This window comes from Leuresthes tenuis, unplaced genomic scaffold (assembly GCF_036924035.1).
Source record: "Leuresthes tenuis unplaced genomic scaffold, fLeuTen1.0.hap1 SCAF_4, whole genome shotgun sequence".
Taxonomy (NCBI): domain Eukaryota; kingdom Metazoa; phylum Chordata; class Actinopteri; order Atheriniformes; family Atherinopsidae; genus Leuresthes; species Leuresthes tenuis.
In genome coordinates this window covers 10053999-10081759 of record NW_027325358.1, presented here as the reverse complement: position 1 = coordinate 10081759, position 27761 = coordinate 10053999, and the positions used below count along the sequence as shown (strand labels likewise).

The 27761-nt window shown below is 39.8% G+C and overlaps 1 protein-coding gene across 5 annotated transcripts in view; it reads right to left on the bottom strand.

Moving 5' to 3' along the window:
- Positions 1 to 27761, bottom strand: part of add3a (adducin 3 (gamma) a) — a 96681-nt gene that overhangs the window by 24919 nt on the left and 44001 nt on the right. For 3 of the 5 annotated variants that reach the window (XR_011915361.1, XM_072384525.1, XM_072384528.1), the window contains exons 1-2: positions 14491 to 14870; positions 8423 to 8667 (exon numbers count right to left, since the gene is read on the bottom strand). Coding sequence is in view for 4 of the 5 variants with exons in the window: in XM_072384525.1 (XP_072240626.1) it covers positions 8423 to 8617 (195 nt within the window). In the remaining variant the exon portion in view is untranslated. Of the gene's footprint in view, positions 1 to 8422; positions 8668 to 14490; positions 14871 to 27761 lie in introns of those variants that run through there. The other 2 variants (XM_072384526.1, XM_072384527.1) reach the window with 1 other exon arrangement.

Genomic DNA, 27761 nt, shown 5'->3' with positions numbered 1-27761 from the left:
TTCTCCTGCAGGTTCATCACTAAAAGTGATTCCTTTCACATATATAGTCATGTGAAAAGTACAACCCTCTAAGTTTTAACACATCAGGACAAAATAAAAAAACTTACTTACCAGATCTTAAAATGAAGTAAATACAATGTCAGATGAACAACAAGAACTGACATGTTACAGTTTACACTTGTTATTACTTATTTACACTTATTTATTTACATTTATAGAGTCTAAGATGCAGCTATGAAAAGTGTTAGATAAATAACGCTTGTTATCATTTATTTAACAAAAACTGAGCCAAAATGCTGAGTCAGTGTGTGAAAAACTAAGCACACCCTCGCTGCTCTCTAAGGAATTAAGATGATAAGTAGCAGCGAGATGCTGCTAATCAAAAGCTCTCAAATAACTGATCACCAGGATGTGTGAGCAGCTCTAAATGAGCAGGGCATTGTTCTGTTCTAGAGCATTCAGGTGTCTGTTACAATGCCAAGGAGGAAAGACCTCAGCAATGATCTTAGAGTAGCAATTGTTGCTGCCAATAAATCTGGGGAGGAACTATTTAGATTCCATTGTTCTACGATGAGAAAGATTATTCACAACTGGAAAACATTCAAGACAGATGCCAATCTTCCCTGCAGTGGACATCCCAGCAAATTCTAGGTTCAAATATGAGGTCATCTGACAGCTAAAGCTTAACTGATATTGGGTCATAGAACAGGACAACGATCCCAAGCATGGCCTCAAATCTACAATAGAATTAACAAAAATATATGAGAATGAAGACGTTGCAAAGGCCCTGTCAAAGTTTGGAGCTCAGCTGATTTTTATTATGTTTTTTTACCTTCAATGACCTAAAACCTTAGAATATGAAATAAGGTGTATTGTATCACATGAAAGTACATGTTGTTTATCATTGTTTTAAATTGATTAACTGTTTGCAGAATCACCAGTAAAATACATTGTTTTCACATCGCAAACTTAACTGCAGTTGGACACTGAACTTTTGAGCTTTTGCATTTTGAGTAAAATCTGTCAAGACCCATATGAGGTGTGTACAAACACACACACACACACACGCAAACACATACTCACAGGCATCTGCTCTACAATTTGTATGTGAGCATTCCCAAGAGGATTATGACAGCAGGGATTTGATTCCCATCATCTAAACAGCTTAATCCAGCAACCTAAAGTGGATCGTATCTTTAATATTTCAGTGGAAACACCGTCTACAGCAATGAAAATAACATACACTTGCTGTTGTGTTTTTTAAACTGCTGTAGAGTGACTGGACAACCTTTAGTGCAACTTTTATCTGACAATAAGTCAGTTATAACACAAGTATCCATCGTATGCCACACGAGAATATGATCATTGACACGACCACAAGGCTAAGCAGGTCTTCTCCACTTACTGGAGTGAAATAAATAATAAAAGTAATCCAATCAGAAAAATAGAAAAGCGTATCCGTGACTGTTTCAAAATGCAATAGCTAGTCTTTCAAAGTGGAACTGCAAAGCATTAAGCTGACATTCAAATTGGATCTTGGCCAGGTCCTCAGTGGAAGACTTAAAGCCTTAAAGTGGAATGAGACCGGCTATGTAGAGCTAAAAAGCTGATTTAGAGAAAGAAGTTGCTGTTCCACCTGAAGGACAACACACACACACAGTGCTTAAAATCTTTGTAATTGAGTCTTTAATACATTACTCAAAAGATTCTCAGTGGAAATGTTTTGTTGACAATGTGAGACAGTCTGAGTAAACGATGTGTAAAAGATTTACACCTTACTTAAAGACATTACCTGAGCGAAGATGCTTCCTAAGCAAAACATTCATCACCACTTCACTGCTTGGTGGTTTGTTAAATAAAGGTAATTTCTTTCACAATACTATGTCTGATCATCTAAGTCACAGCCTCCACAGGACAACAGAAACTTCTCCTTGAACACGTTCTGTATCAGGTCTAGTTTAGTTGATGCCAAATTTTCCTTTTCTTGTAATTTCAATACGTGCTGATAGCAGCACTGAAAAGACTGTTGCAGATACAGGTGACCCTAAAACTGCTGTACATCATCCTGTGGGAAAGAAACTGGTGACTTTTTATGACTTTGCTGGAGTGAAGCCAATCCCACATGTCAATTCATGTTTCCTCAAAAGAAATGTGTGTCGCTGTGAAGGCTTTCAGGATTACATCACATAAAAATTGTGTCTTCGTATGGAATAAATTATGGTTTGCTATGACTCACAGCAACAGACATTTAGGAGCATTATAAAACAGGTTGCTGTTTCACACAACTCACCAAGTCTTGAAATCAACAAAAAGAGGTTACTAATATTGGGTAAAGCCTAAAATAGTTTTTTGCAGCTGAATATCAAATGGCAAGTGCTCTTTTCTAAAACCTGTGAAAGTTTTGTTCAGAGGTCATTTCCTGTAACAGGGTAGGATTACATCCTCACTACCGCCAAACTGCATTATAGTTCACCAGAAAGAACACAGTGACCTGCATTTTCAGGCGATAACTGACATTCATCTCAACTGCTCTAATTAACAAAAACTAAAAGCATAAACAGTACGTTCTGAGTAAAACTCCCTGAACATATAGGATTAGGCATAAAGGACTCTTAGAAGGATTAATAACAGGCAAAGACACACACACAACATCCTAAAAGGCAAACTCAAGCCAGGTGAGGCCTGTAATTTCAGACACAGCCTCCTCAGTAATGTCAGCACAATGCTGCTCTTTCAGGCCACCAACGTGACCGTGTTACAAAGCAGAGAAGCGCCTGTCTGCAGACTAGCCAATGATATTGATCCCCTCTATTTCACCTCAGAATATGCGTCAGGGAAACTGGTCCCTGACTGCAGCTGTAACGTCTTACCACTCTGCATACACTGGCTGCCCTTTTTCTTGGATGACACACTTGTTCACTTTAACAGAAAGCGTAGGCAAGGATTTACACTTACAGCAATCTTCAGAGCTAAAAAGAAAGCTCATCAGTAGATGAAGAATACCGTGAAGGGTGGCTGGATTCATTTAATACATGACAATATAGCAAAACTCACAGATATGTCCAACTTCTTTTCCCCTTGTGTCAACATGTAGCTTATCATAGGGCATGCTGATCCAGTTCCAGTTCCTTTTTTTTTTTTTTTTTTTTTTAAATACTTGCAAAAAGCAAGGAACACACTTGAGTCATTACAGAAAATTATCGCTGAGTTGCTGCATCCCTCCTTGCAGGTAGGTTCGTGCTCCAGTTTTAGCAACAAACCTCTGTTTCCAGTTTTCACATCAATGGGTTTCAGTTGCCCGAGAAGTTGGAGAAACTAATGCAAAGCTTGCTTACACATTTGGGAATCTGCAGGGGTCCATCTGCATTATTTTTAAGGTTGCAGAGTCCACAAAGCAGACTTGGTAATAATTCATGTTGCTCTCAGATCTCGAGGGCAGTGCTCCTCTGCTGGAGGCTTTGCAAAGTTCAACACACAAGAGATATAGTAAAATGCCAAACTAAAAAACAGCTGCCAGAACCTGGCTCTGAGAGGAAATGTGGTGGTTTTGAAAAGACTCTAAGGAATTACTTCAACCGCTAATGTTCTATCAAATGAGGCCTTGAGCATTTTTAAAAGGAAAAAGGGAAAACATAACAGAGAACACTTGTGACATGGCCCTCACATGAGGGGGCCTTCACCAAAGCATCATACATTATCCACTTGTGCTCTGCGTACAATACCATTGGGGGTACACTTCCTTTGAAAACCACAGGACAAGTGCAAATGAGGCAGAGTACATTTACCACTTGACATCGGTAAATCACTTCCACAGATGATGAACAAACTGTGCCACAAGCTAAACATGCGCAGACCAGGGGGAGAGAACAGCAAAAGAAGAGGAAAGAAAATAATTGCAGGATGAGTGAAGATGCTGAAAATAGAAGCAGCACGTGGAAATACAACTCAATTTCTATTTCATTTGATTACATCTCCTGCTTATGATGGCTTTTAACCTCAGCCTTTTTCAGTGGAAAACAGTCATGGAAACCTCAGCTTACCGCTCACCGCAGATTTTATCACAAACATATTAATACCCTGATTTACCAGCCATGCTATAATAAAACCTAGAATTGGAGCCAAAAATCTGTTTTAAATGTTTCTTCTTTTGTAATGAAATAAAACGGAAAACCATCTCAGAGTGCCTCACAAATTACCTCGAGGCAAATTTCAGTCTTTGTGTGTCATACGAAACACTTAAGTTCTGAAGCAACCATCAAAACTTCCTGAAAGTTTGATGAAAGTTTGTCAAAGTTGATGTGAATAAGTACTGTCACTCAAATATGCATTATCCAGATGCTCAGTGAGTTCAAAATAATGACCAGCTGTTGATGTTAAGGCAAGTAGAGAGCATTTTTCTTCTCTTAAAAATGATCATTTAAGAACTTTTTTTTTCTTTAAACACCCTGAACTGCATTAAAGGTCATTAAATATATATCTAAATGTTTCGTTGTTTTATGTCTCATGTACAATCACTCCATGAATGACCTTTTACTGGCTTTTCTCTATCTGTCTGTAGTCTTTCAGTGTCTTGTAAAAGTAAGAGATCGATACATTTGGGGATTTTGGGTAACGGATCTAAACAAAGTAGTCCAAACTGGGGAGGGGAAACTAAAAGTTCTGAAAAATAAAAACTGGAAAGCAGTGCTTGTATATCTGTCTGTCCCTTTTGTTAGGAAGCCATAAATCAACATCTGGTGCTGCCAAATACATTCAGAGGCCGCACTTTTTGTTTAATCAGACCACCCTATAGGCAATCTAAATGTCACCTGATCACAATATATATGCACCTGTTGTGTAAGGCCCCAGAATCTGTAACGCCACTAACCAAGCAGCACGATAAAGAGCAGGGAGCTCTCCAAACAGATCAGGGGAAAAGTTCTACAGAATACAAACTGGAATTAGGTTATAGAAAAAAAATATCAAAATCAAATATCCCAGAGCACCTGAAATCCGTCATTAGGAAATGGAAACAATATGGCACCAGAACAAGCCTTCTAAGAAAGGGCAGAATACCAAAACTCACAGAAAGAATCAGATAAATTGCAAAGAGGCCGGATGTAAGACTGAAGGAGCTGCAAAGCTCTACAGCAGAGACTGAAGTGTCCGTCCATTGGAACACTTAAGCAATAGACTCCACAAAGATGGTCTTTGTGGAAAAGAGAAATGTCTTTGAGAGGAAAACAAAAAGAGATGTTTGGAATTCACAAAAGCTCTGAAAACATGTGGAAGAAGAACCTCTGGTCAGACCAGACTAGAACTGAACTTTTCATAACAACTAGCTTTATTCTTTAATTATTTTCACAATTATTCATTATAGGTTTATTTTGTACTTTTTTTATTTTTAGAAATCTTTGGTCAAGTCCACTACATCAATCTCCTAAAATATATCCACTGAAATCACAGGTTATAAAGCCAAAAAATAGGAGACATGCTAAGGAGAGTGAATACTTTCACTAGGCCCTGTAGGATTGCTTGATTGCTGTAGATCTACTTTATCTTAAAAGTAAAGTTAGTGCCCATACTACTTAGTGGATAAAAGAAGTAATGAAATGGTCCAGAGTTTAGTGGCTTCTGACTTTTAAAGGTAAACACAGCTGTTTGAATGAGAGGAGTGAATGAAGTCCGCTGAGTTGATTCAGTCCTGCTTGGTCTATATTAGTCTGACTTTAAATACAACCTGCCAACTGAGCAATTGAAACATGTAATCTGGGGCGGCCACTAGACCTATAACACTGGAATGAAAACAAACAGAGAAAGGATAGATGGAAGAGGAATGGAAGAAAGCAAGGGAGGGGAGAGAGGCATGTGTGTGGAAACCCAGCTGGTGACGTGTTGTTTTTGTATTTAAGGGATTAGCAAACTGAGAAAGATGGAGAAAGAAATTGACATAATTCCATGTCCAACTGGTGTCACTCACTTGTTACCAATGTGGTTGATATCACAAAAAAAAAAAAAGCTGAACTCAGAGGCCAAATGTGTTTATGAGAGCACTACAGGGAGACACCTGTCACAGCTGCCTGTGAGCTGTTTGGCTCATGTTCAAAACCACATCAAGTAGGAATCATATGCAACATACAGACAACACACGGGCAGAGCAACATGCAGAAACACACACAGCGTGATGCAGTCGTTGATAATGACAGTATCTGCAACATCCAGATACTACAGGTGGAAAAAATAAAACTGAATTAAAAAGAATTATATTCAAATTTAAATAACAGAAGATTTAACAGTCCTCACGGTGGGTGAGACCTATGATTGCGATATAATTCTAACACAAATTTAGATATGTTAAAACACTGTAAGACTGTGGCTGGAACTGTAAAGTTTGGCTTTTCCCGTTGCAGGTGAGGTCCATCTGTCGACTTTTCCTTTTCATATCCCCGATTCTCACGGCTACACGTCCCACTCTTCCACCGACTGCCTCTGCTGATCAGGACGGACCAGAGACAGCTTTGCCAGACGCACCACAGAAAATATCACTGACGGTCATCCAGACAAAAATTCAATACTGCTCAAATAGTGCCCCACAGCAATCTGTCCGCCCTTAAATGCACTCAGTCACTCGCTCCCCTGCAGCTGTACTTGTGATCACAGACACAACCAGAGTATCAAATGGAAACCTGCATCAGCAGCAGCGTAGCTCTCACCCTTTCAGACATCTGGCACTGAGCACAGCATGTCAGGAAAACAACGCTGAGCATGTGCAGAAAGTGGATCATATCTTAAACTTATAAAAAGAACAGGTCAAACTATCAAGCAGCTACAACCCTGATATCAAATGGACACTTCCAGCCAGGCTTGAGTTACACTTTTTGTTTATGACATGCAGTACCCTATCTAATTTATAACATTGCATCCACACCCTAAGTGTAACTCTATCAATATAGTTTATTTGTCCCTCTGAAGTAATTTGAAGTATAAGAACACATACAAATAAACATGCCTTATTCCCACTGTAAACACTGAGGTGCACATCAGTGAGAGACCGGCCTTAAGTCAACAGTGCAGAGTAAATACTCCTGATGTTTGCAAAATCTCCACACAACGTGACACAGCTGTTCAAAGGGCACATTATGGACAGCAAAACAGAACAAAAGTGCGCCATCTTTACAAGAGACTGAGATTTTGACTCATGCATGAATACATGAGCACGACTGGGCTATTATTACCAGAGCGAGGTGTTATTCTCATGGTAAAAATACAAATGCAAATACAAACTATTTAGATACTAACGGTAAAAAGCCTAAAATATGGGATATTGTACCTATGCAGTGTTTGCTTTTTTTGTCTCCAATGTTCAGAATCTTCACAGTAACAGAAATCAAACAACAAATATACCTGTGTTTACTGAGATTTATGCACATAAAACCTTCACTTCAACAAATCCTGACCCGACACCAGCACTGCTGGGCTGGAAGGACCTTTGAGAGTGTCATCAATAAGTCTGAGCGCGGGCGTGGTGTTTGTTGGTTACAATAAGGCTTTAGCGAGCCACTGACTGCAGTGATTATGTGGTTAGTGACACACCACCAACACAACCACTTACACAAGGGCACATGTGATCCTCTTACTACTCTAACTTCTTGAGAAATGTCTTGATTAGGGAAGAACAACTAACAGAGAGAGAAAATGAGAACTAATTACCCAAACTGTTGGCCAGTGAGGTGAAAAGTTTGTGGCTTGCAGCAAGTTCTCCATTAAATTTTCTGCCATCGATACAGCATCTCAACCGGAATCTTAATACAGTAAACATAACTACATACAGAAGTAAATCCAAATCCATTCATCACAGCCTGTTCCAGCATGCAGTGAATTGTATGTAGTCAAGACCAGTAAAATACATACTTTCACTCTAATGTTTATAACCATAGGCTTGTAGCCAGTTCAGCTGAGGAATCTAAAGCACCCACAGAAAACTAACACAGACATGGGCAGGGCATACAAATCCCACAAAGAAACATCTAAGCCAGTGGAGGAATTTAAACCCATTTCCTTCATAATAAAGGTAGCCTCACTGCTCCACCCTGCAGACTACAGATTCATCCACAACAAACTACGTCTGTGGTCAACAGTATTTAAGAAAAGCCCTCTCTGGTCTCCAATCATATTAGCCTATCAGGACAGTCTGTGTCTCATTTAGGAGAGAAAAGTTTTCAGTGTTTCTGAGAAGAAAATACACATATGAGGCTGTATGTAAGACCCCTTTCCTGGTTTGTACCCTGCTGGGTTTGCCTAATAGCAGAGGTAAAACCAATCAGCAAGTTGTCAACCAACACATGTAGACAGATAGATGCCACCTTGTTTAACTTGTGTTAGACTTTGTATACAAATTAATATTCTCTGAATGGGCTGTGATCATTTCCTTCTTCTTACTTACAGGGCTCTGTAGTATCTGTGTGACCCGTTTCTTCTGCTCCAGAACATTGAAGTCTTGCCGAAGATCAGGCGACATGTTTCTGGCCCTGATGTACTCCGGATCGTTGACGTTGACCCGGTCGAAGTAGCGCTCCTTGGTCCCTCCACCAGGTGGGGGAGGAGTGGTCACCACCCCCTGATGGTTGCCCGCACTCATGCCTGCTTCACCTCACTGGTTTGCTCTATGGCTGCTGCTCTGACTCTCTCCTGAGAAGCAAAGAAGTGGACACGTTAGCATATGTAGCAAAGGCCACATTTATCATAAAAACAATGCAATGTATGTGCTTGGTTCCTCATAGCACAGGGAGTGTGGTGAAAAGAGCAGAACAGCAAATGCAAACTGAGGCACCTACAATGATGTGGTATGCAAATCACAGAGTCATCATGGTGCCAAGCAGATTTGTTTGTAAAGGAAATGTGACATATTAACTCTACTATACACAGTAGTTATACTATGCTTATAATACTGTTGTCATTCTCTAATTAAAAGTTACTCTTGCTGTAAGTTGTTATTTTCAATACAAATGCAAAACACCAGGCTTGACACAATCCAGTTTTAGTGCCAAATAAGATAAGGACCAGTCTGTCATCGCCATACGACATAAACGGAATCACACTCCTGTCAAAGAGGAAAAGGACCGTCCTCTTACTGGACTTCTGTGACATGCTATTCTTTGGGTTTAAGTAAGTAATAGCAGAGTGTTCCGACCGCAGAGTGTTGTTCCACAACAGTCACATATGCATGCAGGCGCTGACCAGGTCACTTTGACAGTTCACCCAACAGTGTAGGAGGAGGACATGCAGGCCTAGACTGGTGAGGTGCTTTACTTCCACTGTTCACACGCAGGTCACCTGGCATGACAACAAGCACTTTGCAGGATGTAGGAACTGCTGCAGCTAAAGCAAAATAGGCTTTGTTGGCATGCCAGAGGAAAAATCCAATAAAGGAAAAAGGGATAACTGACAAACACATGAGACCTTATAAATAACTTCCATTGTGAATATGGAAAAAAACTGAATCTTCCAGGAGTCTTTGCCACATGTATAGCTGCTATTGTAGTAGCGAATGGTAAGCTGGTGGTGTATTAGGAAGAGTTGGGGCTTATGGGATCGCTAGCAGATGGTTTCTTGGCTTGTGGAGGAATGACAGCAACAGAGCAAGAAAGAGTTTAAGAAAGAGATCCTGCTGATTTCTGTCTTCAAAAGCCCAGTGGTCATCTGACAGCAGGAGGGTCAGACCTTAGTGGTTACCCTGCCAGAAGTGACTTCCTCTCCTCTTCTAACCCTCACTGCTGTCAACCCAGTATGGTGGGGAGAAGAGGGTTGGGGGTTGATTTGATTTGACAGATGCCACTAAGCTGCTCATTCTGGTCAAATGCCACTTTTAAAGATGGCTGAGATTAAAGGAGTCACACACAGCTCAGTGTATACGGCAGAGGCGTAACACAAAAGTTAAAAGAAATCCTCCCATAAGCTGTGTTTTTAGAGGTCTTTTCTTTCCTAATTGCATGACTTTACTTATCACACACTTTTTTCAACTTTATCTTCTTCATTGGGAATTTAACTGGTAACTTCTCAGCAAACCCTTTCAAGTAGATTTTCAGCATTTTGGAACATACAATCAACAAAACAATTATAGGATATAAAAAGTAACATAAACAGTGTTAGAAAAAGCCACCGAAACACCCTTTTAACCCGCTGATGCAATATTTGCGTGTGCCTGCACACACATGCATCATAATAGATTAAATAAGCAGAATCTCCTATATGTTATCTAAAAAAAATCCACTGGGACCACAGAAAGCATTACTCTCACTACCTGATTCCAGAAAAGCTGAGATTTATACTATGGAAACGGATAAAAGCCCCGCAAAATTGTTCTTTGAGTGAAGACAGCTGGAGGTACTGTGTTATGTAATCTGATACAGAATTCATCCTCCTGCCTGCACAGTTCTGCTTACAGGGCAGTTGTACACAGAGCAGACTGGAATTAAATAGGCTCTCATACACAGAAAAAAGATGGGATGCTGATGATTGTGATATAAAAATGAAGGTATAGTAAGTGAAAGAAGGCAAATCTACGGACTTGCTGAACTGTGCAATGTTTACTCTGTTAGTTGCACCTCCAAGACCCCGTGCCAAAAACTTTCCACTTCATGAAGTGTTCAGGACGTACACGATGCAAACTAAATATATGATTGACATGCAGGAAGGTCATGCTTGGAATTTGCTACATGAGTGGAATGCTTCATGGATGAATGCAACAGCTGGAGCATCACCAAAATAAAGTCAGCCCCCGCCCCATTCACACATCAACTTCCATCCCCCACGCTCAACCTCCCTCTGCCTTTGTCAATAGATCATTGTCCTGATCCTCAACCGTCTCAGTCCGGCTACGTCCAGAGACATCCATGGGTTGAGAGATTCAGGTGGAGGCTTTGAGGTGTTCTTTTGTTTTTTCTTTTTTGTGTGCGAGAATATTTCATGCTTCCATTACAATGCCAGTTGACCGACTAGATTTGTTTTAAAAAAACCTGGAAATTATAGATACACCTGCTCTCTGACACTGGAGAACAGCCCTGCATAGTAATTGGTTTCAGCTCCACAAATGTGTGGCTGACAGATGAGGGAGGCTGTGTTTACTGAAACACGCCAGAGTGCGACAGCAGCTTCAGGCAAGGTTACCGCAACCTTTCACCCTGCGACCCTTGGTGACCCTTCCTCCCTTGCTCCCAGTTCAGCAGCCCCAACAGACATGAAGCTTTATATATAAACCACTATTTAAAGAGTTCCATAAAACTAACCAATGCTAAAAACCATCAGGTAAAAAAATGCTGTTACGCTTCAAGAAACTAATCAAAACTTTGTGGGGTTCTTTAATGTTTTATACAGAAGCAGTTAAGGACAGATCGATAACTGCAAAAAAATGAAAATTATACGTTTAAAAAAAAAAACAGGAATTAGGAATACAAGTAACAATGTTTAATCCAAACTTGATCTTAAGCAGCAAAAATAAAAGAATGCTGGTTTCATATTTGTAAAACCAGAGGTGACTGAAACAGAAATTACTCATCTTGTCTGAGCAGCCCTCCAGGAGCTAATCTTTATAAATGGGACTTAATACCATATTTGTCACAAAAACAACAGACCTATTCTGTCTGGAAATGAATAAAAGAACCAAGTTAAACAATTACTAAGCAACCAACAGGTTTGGTTTCTGTTGATTGACCAGTTTAAACAAAATGTTTGCTGAAAAGACCTGCGATTAGCTAACTGGTTGAGTGAATGTTGCTGCTCTTATTAGTTGGCCACCTCACACTTGCCACTGCCCCAGTCAATGACAGCACCCCTTGGTCACACAAACAGGCACGTCTGGACCAAAGAGTTCTGAATGTACCTGGAGAGCTTGCCTTAATTCATACCTTTAAATATTTGAGTTTTTTTAATTTTTTTTTAATTGTATGTTTACATTTGTGAAGTCTATAGGAAAACTATAGCAACCCTGTAGGTACCTGGCAAGTGATAGACGAGACTTTCCCCCTTGTTACACCATCTTTTCTCACATTAGCTCATTTACACTGTCGAGACAGAGTAGCTGTAGTGCCATGTCACTGTTTTTTCAAACAGCAGGCCAGCATTGGGAAATCAAAGGAGAGACAATAGCATTGGTGTGTAGAAAACATGTTCCACCTTGCTGACTCCCTTACACAATCACATGGATTTAGCTTGTTGATACTTCAGCTGCCGGCTCAGATGCACATCAACTCTGAACCTCCATTCTGTCTTCGGACCATATAAAGAGAGCCGCGTAACAAAGAAACAACAATCCCACCTTGAACTGGCACTGTGAACAAGGTCAACATTAAATTGAATTTTACATGTTGTTTATTAGCTAAATGAACCAGGATTTTTCAAAGGTGAAATTCTGGAACTGTATTTCACACTGCCCATGTTGTACGAATGTTTTCAATCATGTTATCTGTGGCAACTTGTGCACAGTTATGTAGGTTTTGAGTTGGGAATACACTAAGGTAGGAGCTGAAAAAGAACTGAAAAAGTCACAATAACAATGTCTTTACAAAAATACATTGCTAACAAACTCATTGTTTTTTTTGTTTGTATTTGGGCTCTTTTTTGGCACTCAAATTACAAAATCTAGAGACTAATCTGCATTCAATGATTTTTTTATTCTACCAACTGACATTGAATTACAATATTGTCATACGTTTGGCATGAGCACAATATCAATATTTCATTCTTTAAATATCCCAGATATCATCAAAACAGATATTTTACCACATCCCTACACCCTTCCAGAGCAAATAATAACTATATCCATACAGGCAATGCATGTCACTTTAGGGACCAATCAGATATCATTTCATGACTTAGCCCCAGGAACGAACAGTTAATATTTGCACTGTATCCTGCAGATATCAGGATAACAGTCACTGGGGAGAAGACTTCTGGTTATTTGCTTTGGCCATTGTTTGAATGTAGACGAGTTTCAGGTCAGTAAATTAGTTTTAGATTTTTTTGTTTTATCTACAATGAGGTGGTGGTTACGATTAACAAAACAAAAACAGAAAAGTGACAACCCTCTGAGAAGTTATGGCCTACTGGCATGGGTGTTGTCCACTGATTTATTTTTAACTAAAAGAATTAGTCCCTCCTTCAAATTCTATTATGCGCTCTTACTGTATATCTCTACAGCAGGGTGTTCACCCATCATGCCTCAGTGCTCCTCTGACATTTGGAGCACGAGAGCCATAAGATAAGAGCTGGTGGTTTAGACAACATACAGCTCTCCACCTTCACATGATGACAGATTATCTAGAGACCTACATCTACCCATGTACAGTATCTTCAGCAGCGTCTCTCTGTCTGCTCCTATTTCTCTGTTATGTCACTTTTCTATCCGTCTCTCTTCCTCTATGTCCATCATCTTTCCTCCAATGTTCTTTCTCTCATTATCTTTTAACACCAATGCAAAAGTTAAAGACACGTAAAAAAAAAAATATCATCACTGACATCCGAGGCAGAGCACACGACCAAAATTGTTAAGTAAGACATCAACCAACACCGCCCACCCCACTCTCACACACCTCATATCTTCAAAGCCAGCCTGTCCGTGTTTCTGCCACCCCTAAAAATAGACAACCCACCTTCTGGGTTGTGTTACGACCCCAGCAGCAACAATACCAGGAAAGAATCCTTACGTTGCTAATTATATCCATGCACACTGCCACAGGCAAGGCGAGCACGCACACAGTGAATTGGAGGGTTAACTCTTTTCATGAACACATAAACAGAGGAGAAGGTGTAACCCCTGTCTAAATACGTAAGAATCTAGAAGTGAAACTAAAGGAGAGTGTGCGAGCCAAATGCCCAGCAGCTTACATGATCCACCGGTGGCTTTACTGTAAGATGAGGAAAGCTCTCCTCAAGCCCACCACTGTGGCCGCGGTCGGCTTTGCCTCTGACGAAAGGCAATGTCTGATTGTAAGTGTAGGTTACAGTTTTCTTTGGTAGCAGGTTGCAATACAAAAATGTGTTTGGATTTTACACAAGTATTACCTCTTAGACATATGGTGCATATATACATGTATTTTTCTATTTTTTAAATGTGGTAATTCTTGCAGCTGCAGCTACATTAAATTACATGTTTGTTTCTCCCTTCATGGACAACCGCTTCTATTGCAGAACCTTACAGTTAATAGCCAGTGCTAATCTTCTCTGGTGCTCGCACTACTGCTGCCAAGCGTGTTTATAGTGCAGGAGTGTGTTTCTCTAAGTGTGTGTGGCCACACGCTCAGCATGGAATTCCCCTAAAACTACAAATCAGTTTAGCAATAGAAATCTTTGGAGTCATGCACATGTAGCGGGAAAGAGCAAAACAACAGAGAGTATGTTCTCTCTGGAAATTAATTGGATGGGACAAGGGAGGAATTGCATCCAACATGGGACTACAGACACAAATACACACACCCAAAAATCAACATATAACCTCACAATCCAAGCCAAACCAACCTTGTATTCCCTCCTTGGTCAGTGAATGGGAGAGAACAGGCAGCAGTAGTAGGCGTCACAGGCAAAACTCATGTCTGTGTGTTTCACTGCTGCTCACTGTCTGCACTCAAATTCCAACAGAGAAGCCGGGAGAAGAGACGAGTGAAAGAGGAAGAGTGGGATACGAGCAACTGCAAGTGAGAGCCGGGCAGCGGTGGGAAAACAAGTCGCTCCACTTGTTCGTCAAGATTTTTTCATATAGATGCTCTTGGGTCAAGCTGCCAACCGACGCTGAACTCTCCCAGATTCCTGCAGGCTGCACTCCTCGGCGTTCATCAGAGAGAAAAGTATCAACAGCTGTGAGTGTGTTTGTGAGAGGATATGTGTGTGTGTGAGTGTGTGTGTGTCCTCTGCGAATGAGGGTGTATGTTTGTGTAGAAAAGAAGCTAAAGGGACCACGTGATGCAAGCTTAATCCCCCGCCCACTGGCCAAGAGGTACACACACGCATACACACACAAACATATTCAGGCATACATACTGTTAGACCAATCAGAGCGCAGGCTCACACACTAATCACCCCTCCTCCTCTGTGCCTGCTTTCTTTCTCTCTCTGTCTAGTCTACTCTTTTTTCCTTTCATCCATTCACTTTCTGGTCCATCTCCCACATTCCACAATCTCTGTCTATCTTACACTCTGCCAGCCCTTCTGTGCGACTGTACTAAAGGTCAGTGTTTATGAGTTTGGCTGGCAGCAGTGTAACAACTTCACGTACAGCAGACACGACTGCATGCCTCCCACTGATTCAACGTTATCGGGCCTGTTGGCGAACAGAAATACATAGCGCCTTTCATAATAACAGTGCTAGAATAAGATTCCAAAATGGAAATGACAGAAATGTAATGATCACAGGTCAGAGGTGAGGGTCTGCCACGTAACAGCTACAATTCAGCGTCTCGCCTGAAGCAAAACTTATTATTCCACACATTATTCCATTGATATTTGCCACTACTACAGCTACAGATGGATTTAAATCTTTACAGTCCAACCTCAACACTCAAAGCTTGTTTTAAGTCTAAATCACTTCATGAAATGCAGTACACACAAGTGACCAAAATAATCTCTTTGGCTGTTTACTCTTTGAGATGGTTATAGTAAACCCATTTATAATGAAGCTGACAATTTAACACAGGATTGAGGTTGATAGATCAGGGCAAAACATTGTTTAGAGAAAACAGTTTCATTCTAATAACTAAATAAAGTGTCAAAAATAAGAAAATCAACCATCACTTCTGTTTAGTTAGAGATTTGAACCAGAAACAAAATGCTCTCTATATCTAAGTACACACAATGCACCACAGCTCAGAGAAATCAGATTTTTACCCTTTCAGTAAACGCACCATTTCTCCAGCTACAGACAATTGCTGATGAGCAATAAACGTTTAATTGCACAGGGTCAACATTTATTAACAAAGAGCTAAAGGTAAGTTGTTTCGATTCCTGTTTTTTGTCTGATATCTGTTTTCATTTTAAAAAAAGGACAAATATAGCACTTTATTTTCGTTCCAATAAATGTTTGTCCTATTCTCTGATGCACTTTTATATTTTAGGATGAGATAAAAAGAGGGAAAAGAGGCCTATAGTCTGTAATTCCTCTGTTGGTGGATTCTGACATAATACGAAGAACTTCCAGAGAGTTTGAGACCCTAACTTTTCTCATTTAAGCCCTGCGGTCTGGTAAAGTTTCAGAGAAAAGTAAAGGTTATTTGTGGTCACTTTTTTTTTCACAGTTGAATTTTCAATTAAAAAACATTGACAAATTGAAGTTTTTAGGTCTTGAGTGTAGATGGGCTGATGAGACTGAAAAAGTCACGGAAGGGTGTTTGAGTGTAGCAGGATGAGAACAAGTCAGGGTGAGCCATGTCTGGGTGACTATGGGGTGTATCAGCAGGAGGGAGAGCAGGTCATCACAAATCAGTTAATGCTTGGGAAACACTCCATTGTCCTGAAAATGGTGGGGCAATGGCAAAAGTGGCGGAAGTTAAAAAGTGATAAGCAGGATGTAAAAAGACAATTCTGGTAGATTACAAAAAAAAAAAAGGAAAAGAACCACAGATGTTCACAGGAGTTCGCGTCAGCACAACAGTGCAACTGCTAAACATAGACAACAACACAATCTGGCCTCCAAGAGGGGAAGACACTGAGTCACAGAGGAGTGTACCACCAGCAAATCACAAGGCACACATTTCCTCGTGTAATAGTGGGATATGATCCAGTCGTAAGTCATACATGCAGAAACAAAAACAATTCAAGCAGCCTGCAAAATGTCAACAACCTGTCAACCAAGTCATGAATATTGTGGTTCGCTTTTCGAAACATAACATCATCATTCAGCTCACAATCCATGCAAATTTGCCTGTGGATTACCAACACTTAGTACCAAATATCACACTCATGAAACACTTTAAAACTTTACACAAGGATTTGATAATGAGTTTGAGAGTCAACTACACAAATGTTTAAAGTTATTTAGAAGCATCTAAAAGGACTGCAGATTGTTGTCTTGACTGTTCAGTGATGGCAGTGAAGATGATCCAGGAGCCACGATCTTAACATCAAGGAATCACTTGAGGAAGCACAAAATGAAAGTCAGAGGGGTAGGGTCAAAGGGAGGAATTGGGCCAAAGACAGTAAAAAACTGTACGTTGAATGGAGTTAACCGACTGGTAAAAACTGTTCAAGGCAATATTGCTTCACTTTATTTTTATTGCCAATAAACTTGTGTGCAGTAATTCTGGTCCAGTTTTTGCTGGCTCGTGCTCAAGTCAATCCTTTGGGATTGATGTTTGAGTTTGAACTGTCTTGCAACTGTTACTGCTGTATCTTACTTTGGCACAAAACTGTCATAAAAGGTCCAACTCACACATTAAAAAAAGCCTGGAGGTGATCGCGCCAACAGTTTATGTCTGGGAGCTTTTGGGGAAAAAGAAAGCTGTCGTGCACGTTGACTGTCACCTGAAAGCTGAGATGATAAGAAGTTTTTGTTTAGGCACCTGTGAGTAAAACTGTACTAACAAGGTGACAGATGTCATGCCAACCTCGTCTAATGAGCTATGCTGCAGTTGAAAACTTGCTTAAACAAAACTTTATCTATAGCTTTCGTTATTTTATGACATCAAAATGTGAATTCCCTCAGTTCAAACCAACTGCTAAAGCATGATTTTGGCATCACAAAATACAAGGTGATGCAGGTTTGTGCTTGTTTGGGTCGAGATTGAATGGAACATAAAATATATCTAGATAACCAGTCAACCCTGATTCTGCTGATGTGTTCAGTTAGGCTCGAGGAGAAATTAATAATAGTGGTGATATAGAGAATTATACCCCACATGAAGGAAGACGGTGTTTAGCTATATGAAGTATTTCTAAGTCAGCTGTTAAAAATAAAGATAGTCTTAGACTGCCATCTGACAGAATAAGTGTTTCAGTTTAAATCCACATGTGACAGCTGTCCGTACTAATAAGCTTCACAAAGGTCTTCATGATATGAATGATTATGTGTTTTACCATCATTCTTTCTAAAAGGAATTTTGGTTTATTATTGAATGGTCAGTGAGCATGACCAAATAATATTTAATCACACACATATCTAAAAAGGCAGTTTACCAAGAAGTCAAGGTGTGTAATTGTTTTAAGACAAAGACTAGATCTGCAAAGTTAACATCCACAGTGCTTGCGCTTGTCTTTTGTACCACATTGTTGAGGTATGACTATAAAACTAACAGAGGTGCTAACAGGATGATAGAGAAGAGCAGTTGTATAGACTGCAGTGTAAACACAGACTAATGTTGGGGAATTATGTAATAACCACAGTAGAGAAACAGTAGAAACACAGCTTACGGTTAGATACAGGTTACCTGAGACGATAGTCATTTTTCATTAAAATCATACTTTGTGATGGTATATACAGCCTGTATGTAAATAAACGTGAACTTTAGCAACTTTGCAAATGCCATGGTATGTTGAAAAACAGGATGTATCGTTCACATAAATCCCCCTGCCTGTCTTTAATGTTAATCACAGTAGAGACAGTGAACATAGCAGCACTGAGTCCAGCAGCAGAGTTCCCAGTCTGTCCCAATGGGCCGTGTCACACAAATCCAAAGCCGAGTTAAAATCATTTCTGCAACTCACAACTGATGCGTGAAGTGGCTCTCTTCTAACCTGGCCAATCACAACGGTTTCATAGGCTGAACACATAAAGGAGTTCATGTTCAAAGTTTTGGATAAACTTCTCTGTAACGACCACCATTATTTCACCGATTCCTTTCCTGATGCTATCCCATGCATCAAAATCAGACTAAAACAACATGTAAATGCCATAAGGCTACAGAGTCTATGTTGACACTATTTCTAACCATAATGAAAGTCCTTGATGAAGCAGAATAAATGTAGGCATCGCATTGACAACTTCTGGATGCTTCGGGCAATGCAAACAAACCTGATTCCTCTGATTGGCATCACATGCATTTGGAGGAAATCAGTGGAGTGATTACTTGCGGGGCTGCAGCTGTTTTGCACCAATAAACAAGAGCTTATGATCTTACAGACACCACATGACTTACTGTCTTCTCTAATAAACTATGACCTCCAAACAACAAGACACAATACATACTTGTGCAGCTTGTCTGTTGAATTACATAATCTGGTATGCTTATGGGAAGTATCTCTATTTATGCCAAACAATTTGATAGGAGATCAGGCAGCTCGTCGTTTACTTTAACCTAAGAATCAGCCACTTGAAGAAAACACTTTTAGTGAAATGGATGAGCAGTGATTTGTCTTGGAGGAGCATACACACACAGAACAGAGTTCAGTCTAAGCCAATGCTGACAGAGCAGATTAGTTTTACCTGTTTGAGTGGGGGTTAAATGGTCAGAAAAGCGTACTCACTGTGAGCAATTAAAGACATTCAGTGCAGTGAAGTACAGACATCATGAAAGGAAACGCTACTTCAGCACAAGGATGTCCTGATCCAATCTCAAGTATCGGTACAGATCAAGGTGACAGATTGGTAACGGCGTCATCCAGAACACCTCATCTCTTATAACTGTTGTTTCGTGTCAGACGTGCTGAAATATATCTGCCCTAAAGAAGTGTGGCAGGAGCTTGCCAACATGTCTGCTGTGTGGAAATATTTTGAACTGGAAAACGAGATCTAAAGTTTAAACACTGGCTAAAATTCAACAAGTTCACTCAGTTAACTCGGGCTAAGGTTCTGTCAAAGCGATAAATGATGGAGGAGACTTTAATATTCTGTTGGACAAGACAAAAAGGATTTCAGAGAGAGTGATTTAATTCATCACTCTGGATGACCATCCCATTCCTGTGGTTGAGTTTGTGTCATCATCAGCACTATCCGAGCAACAGAAAAATGTTAATGACGTCAGAGCTACTAGCTTTACATACATTTGGAGTGCTGATGTTTGCCCAAAGTCACTGCTTGGCCTCACTGCACACTGATTCCCATCTTGATCAAAAAGTCTCAGCGCTGCATGTCCATCAGTTTTGTGGCTCTCATACAACAGAGCATATAAAGCATGCAATTCAGGAGATGCTAAATGCATGGAAAAAATAAAGATAAAGTGTTCACATCCTCCATCAATAGATGATACAGGGTCCCAAGCATGGGCTGCATTATGAACAAAATTCAGCTGGTTGTGGACAAGAGAATACTCTAGAAATATTTTCCTTCAGTGGTTGTTAAACAGCTTGAAACCATGTCAGGGTCAAAATTATATGATTTGGACATCTCTATTCAACACTTTGTTTCAAACTCCACTCCACTCCACACACACAAACACACACTATCCCAGCTGTCACTTCCAGGCCTGACTCAGAGATACAAAGTTCCACCATGATGCAAAAAGCTGCCACTTCTACAAAGACTCAGACACAGATCATAATATGAAGAGTACTGAGTGAATTATAGGTTTTAGGAAACTGATATGTTTAGCAACGGCCGCTGCGTTGTACCAACTGTTTACAAAATGGTTAAAAACATTAGAATAATAGGCCATTTCACTCTGTTTGGACTTGTTCAAACAACCACATAAGAATAAGACAAATGGAAATGATCATATCAAATTATTCTAACACTAGAATATCTATATAAATACAAATTTAACTGCAATTTTGTTTCATCAATACAGTGAGTGAAGAAAGGGTGAAAAGCAATGGCGCCCATAAAATTGGGGAACTCAAGTGTGTGTTCAAGAATGTTACTGGTTGATAACAGCAGGGTTGACTCTTAACAATAGTTAATTATAGACCCATGGAAACCCAAATTGCTGTTTTTGTCTTAGCTTGACTCATTACAGACATGGTCAGACTAATACTGTGCAGTCAGATGTTTGCATGATTCTGTACCAAGACTGTCCACACAACTGTTATCAAGGCAAATGATTAATGAGTCCTCTGCACACCACAGCGCTCTTAAGAAATCATGTATTACTGTTGAAGTCATCCACTCCTTGACCCTGTAATAATCTTTGGACAAAAACAAAACACAACAGAGGGAAGGGCTGGACCGTCTGCTGGGCTGACTGCAGGATCTCCATTTGCTGCCGCAGCACTGCTATCAATGGACGTTTCCAACCAAATGCAGGAGAGTAAGATTAGAGGATTGAGGGGGCATGTAAGAGACGCCAACTACTCAGGGTTTATAAACACTTGAGCTCATTTTGGGACTTCTCAACTTTGTCCCAAGAACAGAAAAAATAAATCTGATAAGTGTGGAGCCTCCACAGTGGGAATCTGACAGATGTGGAAATTCTGAGGAAAACAAAAGTTGCTCGGTTAAGGGTTACAATGCAAAACCATTGACATGAGTGAAGATTTATTTTCACAAAGTTTGTTTTGGCTACTTTTATTTCAAACACCATTTTCTCACATTACAGGGAGGTCAAGCTGTTCCCAACGAGGACAGAATCAAGTCACGTGACAGCCTTTATAGCCTTTAGTGGGTCTAAGTAATAGCTTGTAAGCTCATACGCAAAATCATGTTTTCATCTTGTATCAACTTGTTGGAAAGATCTGAACAAACGAATCAATGGAGGAAGGTGACACAAGCAGCAGGTATTCTCTTTTTGTATCAACGCAAATTGCCTCTTTTATAAATTGTACTCTTTTGGTTGTTACCAAAAAATGATCACATGCATTATGCATTATCACAACCTCATATCATGCAAGTAGCATGCTGGATAGAAGCAAGTTTTGGCCCTAATCATGTTTTGAACCCTGCAGGTCTGAAAAAACATATCATGTCGTGTGGCATACAGACCCATAACCACACACACAGACATAACCCTGTAAAGCATTCGCCTCATTGTTTATTTGGCTCTGAGCAGCCCTTCTAGTTTCACACTTGCATGGCAGTGATTCTAAGGAGCCACTAATCCACATTTGAGTGCTAAAGAGGCATTTAGAGGGAAGATAATGTTTAACGCAACATGATGCGTCCACATTCACTTCCTGGAGGATTTGTGGGGAACAATGCTGTTACTGTCTGCGCAGCTGTAATGAGTGGAAGAGAAACACAGCAATACGTGGATGTTGTAAAGCATTAACAGGGAGGTCTGCCACTGCCTTGAGTTTCAGGTACAGATAATAAACTTCAAGAGACACAGAGGGGTGAGCAAGGAAGCAGCGTGCCTGTGTTTGCACTTTGCTTCCTCTTGTGAAAAGACTAAACATGGCCTCGGAGTGACAATGGGAAGGCAATTCCCTGTCCTCACCTTGGTCAAATTTGCTATTTCAGGTCAAGTTAAATGGTGACAGAAAAGTGCTTTGGTGACAGTTTGTTTAGGTATACATTGTTGGTCATGTATTTAAAACACAAACAGGGATGTTCCTCTGCTGACAGATGCTCACTTTGAATTCAAACTAATTTGTGATTGCACTGTCAAAAGGTCATAACCTAAAGTAAGAGAAAAAAGCAAAGAGAATATAAGGCCCACACAGTTTCTGTTCATTTTTCATGTTTTTGCTGTGTTGACCCAGAGGGAAAATACATACAATATCCAATCAACATTTGTTTCCTTTTGTCACTGTGTATGGATTAAGTTTAAAGTACTGTGCAGATATTTAAGATATTCAAGGAACAATGCGATGGCTTGTGCAGACATCACATCTGTGTTAGAACGACCTTTTGAGCAGCATTAAAATCTACAAAAAAAACATTCTTTTAAACTGACTTCATCGAAAATATTAAACATTCAGCTCTGTGGGTATGTGCAACACATTTGTGATACCTTTCTTCAAATCAATAATAAACCTTGTCTTATCTTTATTTTAATTTTTTCAGAATAATTAAAATAAAGCCTCTGTTTAAAGTTTCACAAATAACTTCATTTATTTCCCTTCAGAGTGAATGGTGGGAACATTGTGTAAATGCTCTAAAGCTTTAGCCTCAGCATATCTGAAAGAGAGCCAGCTGGGATTATTGAAAATTAAACTATCAAAGTGATATAAAACTATACAAATATCTTGAAGATGAAGAGACGGTGCTCATGTCTGAGATTTTAATCTTACAATAATTTACTTTTATTGATTCCTGGTATTGAAAACAGGGAGGAATTTTCCTGCTGGTTTTCTCTCACTAATGTCTTCATCTGCCCTCACAATCCCACATGGAAGCCTCAGACCTGTTTTAAACAGAGTCCACCATACCTGCATGCTGTAGTCATCTCCATAGCAATAGCAGAATATCAGATGACCTTATATACACACACACACACACACACACACCATTTACATTCCTTGCTGAATGCCATACACACCTTGAGTCAACACTGCAGGAGAACCTTTCAAAATATATCACCTGCTCTTTACTCAAGTTCCACTGGTCAGATTTTGAAGGAGCAAGAGTGACTAAAATGAAAATGAAAAAAAAAATACATTGTATATGATGCTAACAGAACAGTTTTATTCTGTTAGCATAAAATAGGCTTTGAAGCAGAAACTAGATCTCTAAACAGTAATTCAACCTCCACTTGGAAATATAAAGCAGACGTTATTTCTTTTTAAGCTAATAAGAACCAAGCCTAAACCATTCTGACCAGCAAATTGTGTGGTTATGAATTGACCATCATCTTCGTGTGTGATAAGGAACTAAAAGTACCGCTACAGTAACAGGGCTGCCATAAACAAGTGGCCGCATTCAAAGGCCAATTCCTCTGAATCAAAGTTGGAAGAAGATGTTCAGCTACTTTAATCTGATCCATGTAAAGCATGCATGCAAATAGCATAAAATAAGCCAATGACCTGCAGTGTAAGTATGTTACAGGGTATGTGTGCATGTCTTCATACAAACCCTGAAAACAGCATTATCAGCTTCAGTCAATAGTGTCATCATGATTCATTGTGTCATTGTCTTGAATATTTTATTATAGTCATAAAAGGTGTCCCTGTTGGTTTAACCGGCAACACATTCAGTTTTATGGGAGTTTTCCCTGTTCCCTGTGCATGCAAATTGCCTCAAGATAGTAGAAAATATCTAACTTTTGCAGTGGATTTTAGAGACATCACACTGTGTGCCAGGTTAGAAAAACAAGTTAGCTAAAAAAAGTACTTCTACACTCGACGGTAACAGTCAACTTATGACTAATCATAATACCTTTTCAGAGGAAAAGTTCAAAGGCGCATTTGACAAACGTTAATATTGAAATTATAGGTGTATAGGATAAGGTTTATATGGTTACATTTTCATCTGTCCATGAAGAAATACATTATCTTAAATTAAAAATCAGGTAATGGACTCTACAGATTACAAAGCAGTGTGCCATTTCAAATGATCCCTTTAAACATTGATTTACAGGTTTCACTCCCATAGCAGCCAAATACTGAGGTACTGCTACTATATTTGTATTGTTTGTACATTTATTTCTTGCTACTGTCACCAATACTGCATTGCTACAAGTTTAAGGGGTTTACTCTGTACAGTGGATGTTTGAGCAATTAGGGATAATTCAAAAGGGATTACGCACACATAAACCCAAATGACACAAGAATGAATCCTGATGCACAAACACACACAAACATGCTCCTGGCTGCTAATCGCCCTGTAAATATAGCTGGTAATGAAACAGCCATAGACACAGTTTAACAGGCCCCTGTTGCTTCAACCATGCAAACACAAACAATTCCTGTCCCAGAGTCTCAGCTGCTAACTGCTACCTTATGTCCTCATGGCCACACATTGGCTCTATGGTCAGGCAGAAGCTAAACGCCAGAGTGGCCTGAGTTGCTCCATTGCTATGCAACGCATTCAAGTTCAACAGTAGAGCTGTGAGTTGTAGTAGCTTTGGTGTCACATTTTCTAAAAGCTCTAACTGACATCAAGGTCTGATTGAGGGAGACTGGGAAAACTATAAGGATTCTTTTAGCGTGACTCCACTGTTTTCTTTCACATCCTGATTTGTTCAACACTTAACTTTAGACAGGTTTTTCATTGTAGCTGTTTGGGATTCAAATCACAAGCTACCACTCGGTAAATCTTTACACGAAAAGCCTGAGCTTTGCAACTGCACTCCTTCTGAACTGAGTTCACATTTCACTCAGGCAAAATGTGTTGGTCAGGGGTGCAGTTGCATTTTAGTTTTACAGAATCACTCAGCACTGTGCGTTAACTCTGTGTCAATTCCATTTTTCATGCTGGTCATTCATCTCAAGTCACTGAATTGAACTTGATGGAGCTGGAGTGTTCATCATCTTTTCTAAAGTTACAGAAATGGTCAGATAACGAGCTCACAGTCGCGACAGTGGAAAGGTTTGTTTGATTATCTGATAAACAGTTCTAAACAAGTGTGCTTCAGTAAAGCTGCCAGTTAACCTAATCTTTCTGTTTGTCACTAAAGTCATACACAATAAAAAAATCAAACTGAGTTGTTGTCAACTAGAACCATATTTTTTGGCAGAAGTAAAACTGATCCGTGTGACCTTTTTGGAATTTAGAAGAAGCTCTGGAGAGACACCTTTTCTGAAATAGCTCTCTCGCAAGACAAGAATACAACCCTGGCCTAAATCTTCAAGAGATAATTGAGCGATTTCTTAAACTGGCAGTCTCAGGGGCACCAGCTGCAAAGTGAAGCACTGAGAGGGAGTGTGTCAGTATGACAGAAACTGCAGATATATCATGCTGGAATGTAATGGATAAATTAATAAATTGGATGCTTTTTAGAAAAAAAATAAGGAATTTAACTTTGATATCCTATAACAGACAACTGAAAACAAACATCTTAAGCAACAAGGAAGCAAGGTTATCAGCCTGTAAAGCTTCACAGTTAATTTCCAAGGGAAATAGTCCCCCCCACACCAATCTGAATGAGTGTCTGCAGCAGGTAAGCACACACATTTCCTGCAGTGACATGTGGGGACAGATAGGTAAATTATCCACCCACTGAATTGGAAGCTTTGGGGGATTTTGTTGCTGCGTGGGTTGAGTTGACACATGTTGGGCGTAATCCCTGACAGCTTTTCATAGTATATAAAGAAGCACTCAAATCAAGTTAATTTTTTTTTCCATTTGCAAAATTAAATGTTGACTACTTAAAATCGGATTTGTAAAGAATGGATAGTTCAACTTGTAAAACTGCTCTCAAATGTGATAAGTGATAAGCTGTGGCGGATTTATATTTCTCTGCTTTACAAAGCAAAGTTATGCAAAAGTGATCAAATCAAATATTGACAACCAAAGAAATGGATTTAGATCATCAGCAGCGATCTTTCGTTTCATGAATGCACTAAAGAAGAACTGTTGAATGCTCTTTTATACAGTCAAAACAGGGTTTTCACAGAGGGCCACAGTCACATGGCAGATCAGTACGTAGGCCTTTAAGAAGTATGTGTGTCCATTTATGCCTCAGGGGGAAAATGGATCTTCGAGAATTGTTGAAACAGGACTTTCCCCTCAGAGAGCTCGGCATTCTTTTCCACACACAAAAAAAATAGCCATGTCACCCACTTGACTTTTAGCCTCAATAAATGTATATCAACAGTTGGGATGCACTCCGCATTTTTACATCATCTGGGATTAGCAGCTGCAGAATGTCAAGCATTTGACCCCAGGAGACAAGGTAGGAGTAGGAAAGGTTGTGTTCTAAACTTGCTATGCTGCACAATATATAAGCAGAAGGGTTCATTGTGAGTTCATGAACTTTCTTTCCACTTTTCTATAGTGACTTATGAAAACAGGATTCTATCCAAGTAATCATGAATTATTCTGACAGATGCAATGAAATTATCTAACAATCATGCACTGTTTCTGTTGTCAAAGGAAGTTGTACTAATGTTGCTGGGAGACCAATGACTCGTCCGTGGTCAAGCAACGAATCAAAACACTGACAGGGTGTCGGCCAGGCAGCTGGTGTGTGCGAGTGTGTGAGTGCTGGGACTATCCATTACACGATCCGAGGAAGCAGACGCAGGTGATATGTCAGAGTCCACGTCTGGATGAGATCATTGTGCATGAAGCAGAACTGCAGACCCATCGTACCAGTGTAATCTCAAACACACATAGTTGAGGACACAAACAGCTGCACTTTCACAAGTTTCTATAACAACTCCAAACAAACAGTCCATACAAGTGGTGGCCCCACCCCATCAGAAAAGAAGCAGAAACCAAGGCAGGGAGGCAAAAAACAGATTCAAAATAAGATTCATAGATGAAGGCATCAGTGAGGGACACCACATGGACGTGCTTCACGTCATGTGTCTCAAAATGTTTTTTTCTTTTTTAAGAGCGACATTTAAAAAGGGTAACAGGCATTGGAGAGACTGTGTATTCACATCTATAGTATATAAAACATGTATCCTTCATTTTCCCCAGAGGAGCCTAGATTGTGTCTTCATGTTTTACGGAAAAAAAAATAAAAGCTTTAGATCACAAACTGTACTATTTCGTTTACTCATTTGGAAAGTTTGATTTCACAAGAAGGTCAAAGAATTGTGAAACTTCCTCATCCCACCACTATCCCACAAGTCTTTTATGTTATCCCACCACACAGGTTGAAGACTGAACACACAGAGACCACACATCAACCAACCTCCCAACAGGCATTTTCATTCAACTTTGAAGTACAGAAAGGGACAAGGGAACATTTCAACAACAGACATGCAGCTTTGTATCAAGCCAAGGCCAGTTATTGAGGCTCAGCAACTTCCCAGGTCAATCAAGGTTGAAGACGCCCACATCCGAAGAATAAAAATGAACTGGCATTTAGATGTTTTGTTGG